The sequence below is a fragment of the Typopeltis vanoorti genome, chromosome 14, assembly GCF_054136105.1.
Source record: "Typopeltis vanoorti isolate ZY-2024b chromosome 14, IOZ_Tvanoo_1.0, whole genome shotgun sequence".
Taxonomy (NCBI): Eukaryota; Metazoa; Arthropoda; class Arachnida; order Uropygi; family Thelyphonidae; genus Typopeltis; species Typopeltis vanoorti.
In genome coordinates, this window is record NC_143562.1 from 10,775,160 (window position 1) to 10,781,159 (window position 6,000).

Genomic DNA, 6,000 nt, shown 5'->3' on the forward strand with positions numbered 1-6,000 from the left:
CCACATGTTGATCACTATGTATAGATTTGGTCCCCTGCATTTCTTGGAGATCAGGAGGTGGTGGAATGGATTCAGGGACGAGTGACCAAGCTGGTGAGACATTTGACAAGATCTGTTATCATGAGCTTCTTAGCAAATAGAAATTGCTGTCTTATTGTCTGCCTTTTACTCTTTCATTGTATTCATATATATTCAATGTGTGTAATGGAGGTTGCTAATAGCACTCTCAATTCCCCTTACTCATGTGGCATCTTACAGTGTTCAAACATCACAAGCTTCAAAATTATGTGCAATGAGTGCCTCAACACTGATCTCCATATCATTATTCATTGATGAGGTTGCTTGACTTCCTAGTTACCTTCCACTGCTTCCAGAATAATTTGGTCTTTTTTTTTTCTTTTTCTTTTTCTTTTTTTTTTTTTGATATTTTGATTTTTCAGCCCAACACCAAGACCAGATCTCTTTTCTCAGACAAGCATTCACTCCTAACCTTTCCTTGCATAAACTCATAACTTCTGTGCTATTTTCAGCTTCCAAAAATCTTGATATTCTATTTTGTACAAGACATTACTTTTGATGTTCCTCTGCACAAATTGCTATACAAGCTTGAATTGCTGACCTCACTTTTGGGCTAGTACACCAGAAACCTCTGTAAAAATTCTGAATACTGTCCAGAAGAGAATCCTGAGTTAGTCATTCCTTGGCCTTGTCGAGTAGAGTTTTTTCCTTCTTGAAACTTGTACTATTTCAGACAACATTATAGAGTTATGGAACCATGAGATGGCATCAATTGTCTACTCTCCTCTGCAGATGCCTGTTAAAATCATTGATTTTAACAGGCATGTTGGTTTTGCCAGAAGAGGGTAGTTCAGATAATCAATGACCTGCTCTCTCTCTCTCTCTCTCGTACACACATACAGACTTTTACCAGGCACTCTCATGGGTCAGTTTCTGCATTTTATTCCTTTCTGTGTTCAAAGTTATTTCCACAGGTGCTGTTCAGCAGAGCATAGCTACTCAACCTCCATTTATATTTGAGATGCTGATACACTGAATGTACTACTCCCATTCATCTTTCATTCCTTTTGCCTCTGTTTTGTGGAACAGGCTCCCTTGTGAAGTATCTTCTGAAAAACACAATTTTCATCTCCGCAAAAAAAAAAATTCAACAGATTGCTTTTCTCTTGATCAATGGGAATGGATTGAGAGAAAAGTAATCACTCGATTACTTTTCTCTTCCCAGCATTGATTTCTATAGTCAGTATGACCTTTAAGAGATTAGTTAGGTGTTTGATTTGCGAACATAATGCCCTTTTGTTTTGCATTTATAAAATTAGGAAAAACAAAATTGAAATAAAAAAAAATAAGGAGAAAATAATTATGAGTGAATAAGCACAAAATCAGCTTATATAAAGTCACACCATGAGATGGCATCAACTTTCAGGTGATAAGAGAAACTCATTACATTTATCAATTTCGTTTGATTGCATTAATGATATTGATATATGTCTCAACAGCTGTAGAAATTTTCTACATTCCCTTATATTCCCATTCATGTCATAAAATGACATGAATGGGAATATAAGGGTGAGGTGCAAAAATGAATGTGTGTGTATACTGTATACATATATAAGTTACACAAAAGTTTGTTTGTATGTGTGTGTGTGTGTTTCTGAATTAAATATTGCAATATTCAGTTAATGATATATCTTTATTTTTTTTAACAGATCATGCTCCATAGTAAGGTCAAGTTGATTTCTCTCCAGTTCAACACCACTGGGTAAACACTTATGAACTAAATCATCAAACATGTATGGTTTTCTACATGAAATGGATAAATAATATGGAAGAATCTGTAGTCAGTGAAATGATTATAAATTCTGTTTCAAACTCTGAAAATATGAAAAAAATCATGGGATATCAGGCTGATGATGAAATTCAATTTATGCATGAAACAAACGTTTCTCAACGTATTGTTGAGAAACCTTTTACCTGTGAAAGTTGTGGTGAGTCATTTACACAAGCTTGGTATCTTAAAAGACATGAAAAACTTCACAATAATATGAAAGAATTCACTTGTGAAACTTGTGGTAAATCATTTATGCTCTTTCGCAAATTACGAGTACACAGAAAAACACATACCAGTCATAAACCTTTTATTTGTGAAACTTGTAATAAATCATTTTCACAGTTATCTAAACTTAAAGTGCATAGAAGAACTCATACTAATGAGAAACCTTTTACATGTGAAATTTGTGGTAAATCATTTTCAATTTCTGGAACTCTTATGAGGCATAAAAGGACCCACACTAATGAGAAACCTTATACTTGTGCAACTTGTGATAAATCATTCTCAGAAATTGCCTATCTGAAAAGACATGCAAAGCTTCATACTAATGAGAAGCCTTTCATCTGTGAAATTTGTGGTAAATCCTTTTCGAAATCACAGTATCTCAAAATTCATATAAGTGCTCATACTAACGAAAAACCTTTTCCATGTAAAACTTGTGAAAAATCATTTTCGGATTCTCATAAACTTAAATTACATATGCGAGTTCACACTAATGAGAAACCCTTTATCTGTGAAACTTGTGGAAAGTCATTTTCGCAGAGTTACAGTCTGACAATTCACACAAGAATTCATACTAACGAGAAACCGTATATCTGTGATGTCTGTGGTAAATCATTTCCTGTTTCTAACAAGCTCAAAATACACATGAGAGTTCACACTAATGAAAAGCCTTTTATGTGTGAATGTTGTGGTAAACCATTTTCCTACTTTCATCACCTTAAAGCACACATAAGACTTCATACTGGTGAGAAATCTTTTGCCTGAGTAAATTATGATAAATTATATTTACATTAAGTCTTTAAACATAATTGCATCAGAAAGAAACTATTTGTCTCTGAAACATAGAAAATTGTTTTCACCCTTAGATACTTCTGCACTTTTGCAGACACTGATAAACTGTCTTCAAAACTTTTATTGAAAAATTTTCAAAATTGAAAAATCATAAGATATGAATTCTAAAATGTTATGAGGTTTTTGATGCCATTGAAAGCTGAGACCTCTAAGTAGTACAATAAGAAGTCATAAAAAAATGTAGCAAAATTATGAAGATTTTCACATCCTCGTTATCTTAAAGCACAGCCGTTGAGAGCCTCCGTAGCTCAGTCAGTATAGGCAAAGCTTCTATCAGAAAGCCCTGGGTTCGATCCCCATCAGTGACATGAGGAACCTTTATCTGGTCTTTTTTGACAAAAGGTGAGTTAGCCGGTCTCGATGAAGATAGGGGGTTTTTTCACCTAGAAACTCGGGTTTTTCATCCCCCAGAACAGGCAAACCAGCACCTTTGAACACACACGGATTACAGTCGGGAATACTTAAGACAGTCCCTCCAGTCTGATTTATCAGCTATACCACTCCCAAGCCCAGATAAAAATAAGGGGGACTGAGATGGTGCTGTACCTCCCCTTAAAATGGGCTCACAGCCATTGAATCATTATATGAAATCAAAACAACCATTCATACTAATTGAACTTTTGCAGGTTTCATAATGAGCTTATTTATATGTAAAAATTACTTTTTTTCTATTAAGTGTCATGATTCATTTCAGTTCTATCAGTTGATCTTTTCTCCTTTATACTGGGTCTTCTTGGAGGCTACCATCTTTATTTTTTTAATCTCAAGTTTGTAATAGAGCTATTTAGGTTCATTCTTAACATGATAGATAGAATGTTTTTATTTCTTAGTGTTCTTGTTTCTTGGAAATGTCATTACAATGTAGTATGTCTCAAGAACTGAGTGAAATCAAGTTAATTTAGAGGTCTAGAAGTTTGTTGTAAGAGAACCAAAAAACTTTTTTTTTTTTGCTCTACCATATAGGAATATAGACATAACAATTGTTTGCAAAATTTTACTTGATGTTTTTTCTTTTTCCTTGTTTATTTTTATTTCAGGTTCTTTTCTCCATTGCTGTCTTTAATGGAGTATATTATACAATAGGTTTACAACCTTTCAGGAATGAAATTTGCATTAATCTGCTAATGTCCTTTTATTCCCTTATATGGAGTGGGTGGTGGAGCCTTTTTTTTTTTTTTTTTTTTTTTTTTTTTAAGCCTCTAACTTTTGGAGCCTGGATGGATAGTTCAATCTCCACTAATAACCAATCAGAAATAGCAGGCCCAAAACAATCATTAATTTTAAGCAGCATCAAGTGAAGAGATGACAAAATGGGTGCTGATATCTTCTGGTACTAAGCACAGTATGTTATCTGAAATAGTATGAATTCTGTGGTTGATTTTCTGGAATTTAAAGGATGAAAAACCCCTTTGCCATGCCAGAGATCAACTACCTCAGAAACCAGTCAAAGAAAGACTTAAAAAAAGTTAAATTGTAGTTGACGACTAGAACTGAACTATAGGTTATTGTTTGTGCAGCATAGCTCTGTGGATACAAACATCACTTCCACTGAGCTACACTAATCAAAAATAAATAAATAAATAAAATTGCACTAGTTCATTAAATTTTAGTATCTGTATTTTCTGGACGCTATGGTGTCTTAAAATTTGAAATTTAAGATAAATTATTGTCATATATATATATATATGAAATAAATTACATAAAATTTGGTTTCCCATGGGACAATAAGACAGTTAACTCTCATTATAGCAATATAATTCACTATAAAAAAGAGAGTCTGTCCACAGTTTTCTAGGTATAATGCTATGTTTAAATAAATTCACAATGGCAGACTGTCTACTCTTGTGGTCCCTGCAAGTTCTTTGTTATAATGCAGGTTGACTGTGTAATGGTTGATTCAACAAATGATGCCAGAAAAGGATAGGAGGGAGATATATTTATCCTCCACCTACCTATGATATCAGTTATGGGTCATTTGTGTTAAACATTACTGAAACTTTTGGTCAAATTTACTTGTATTTTAAAAGTATTTAAAAAAAAAAAAGGAAGAATGATTTCCTGATCTATACCATCAACTAAGCAAACTAAATATTACTGAAAGTTTGTGGATATGGTATGAGTTTGTCATTGCCCCATTATAAGAAATGCAATAATAACAGTATATTAACTGAAGTGTTAATTGTAACAATATTCGTTAACTGTTTATATCTCTCTTAGTGTTATATGTCAGTTTTATCTGTAATCCCATTAATATGACAAGTATTGACTACTTGTAATATTATTGATATTGCATGTTTAATTTTGTAGTTGCCATACTCGTTCCACTATCGTAATTACACTTCAGCATTTAAAATTAGAATCTGGATACTGTATTCAAAGATGATGTTAGGCTTTCAGATGTAATATATTATGCTTATTTCTTGTGGCTTTGAAAGACTTTTTCTTAATAAGAATATAATTCTTTGGCCTTTTATACCTTGTTTGCTCTGTCTGTGATTTTCTAGCTTTCAGCATTCAGATCTACTAATTTCACTGGTTTCTACTTACTCTGAAAAAAAAACTAACAAGTTTAAATAGCTCTGTTTGGCATTGAGACCTTTAAAAATGTATTATAGTCAACTCACTATATCAAAATTGTAGAGACCAGGAATAATTTGTTATAGGGGATAGTTCACTATAAGTGAATTTTCTTTAGAAGAGCATTGTGCATATATTTACATTGCTCTTCACTCATTATAACAAACTATTTTAGTTTATAATGAGAGAATGTTTTACAATGATGGTTATAAGATTTACCATATATCGTGATATAAGACGACTCTCAAATACTACAGAAAACCTCTCGAAATCATGGGTCGTCTTATACGGCGAGTATAAAAAGGGAAGCTTAATTTCTTGGATGAACATTTAGGTAGTTACAATACACAGTTATATAAGAAAATAGGCAGTATTTATAAACAAATCAGATTAATTTTTTTTACATAAATTTATTTAAAATATTACAATAGATGTAAGTCAGAAAAAAAATCAGCTAACGCCTTTTTATTCCCGTATATTGGGAGTTGGCTAGGCTGTTT

General features: G+C 32.7%; 1 protein-coding gene across 1 annotated transcript in view; it reads left to right on the forward strand.

Moving 5' to 3' along the window:
* The window catches only part of LOC150099206 (uncharacterized), a 53,509-nt gene extending 48,150 nt beyond the window's left edge, over positions 1 to 5,359 (forward strand). Inside the window, exon 4 of the mRNA XM_090404281.1 lies at positions 1,746 to 5,359. Coding sequence (XP_090260407.1) covers positions 1,746 to 2,836 — 1,091 coding nt within the window. The 3' untranslated portion in view covers positions 2,837 to 5,359. The remainder of the gene's footprint in view (positions 1 to 1,745) is intronic.
* Positions 5,360 to 6,000: the final 641 nt, after the last annotated feature.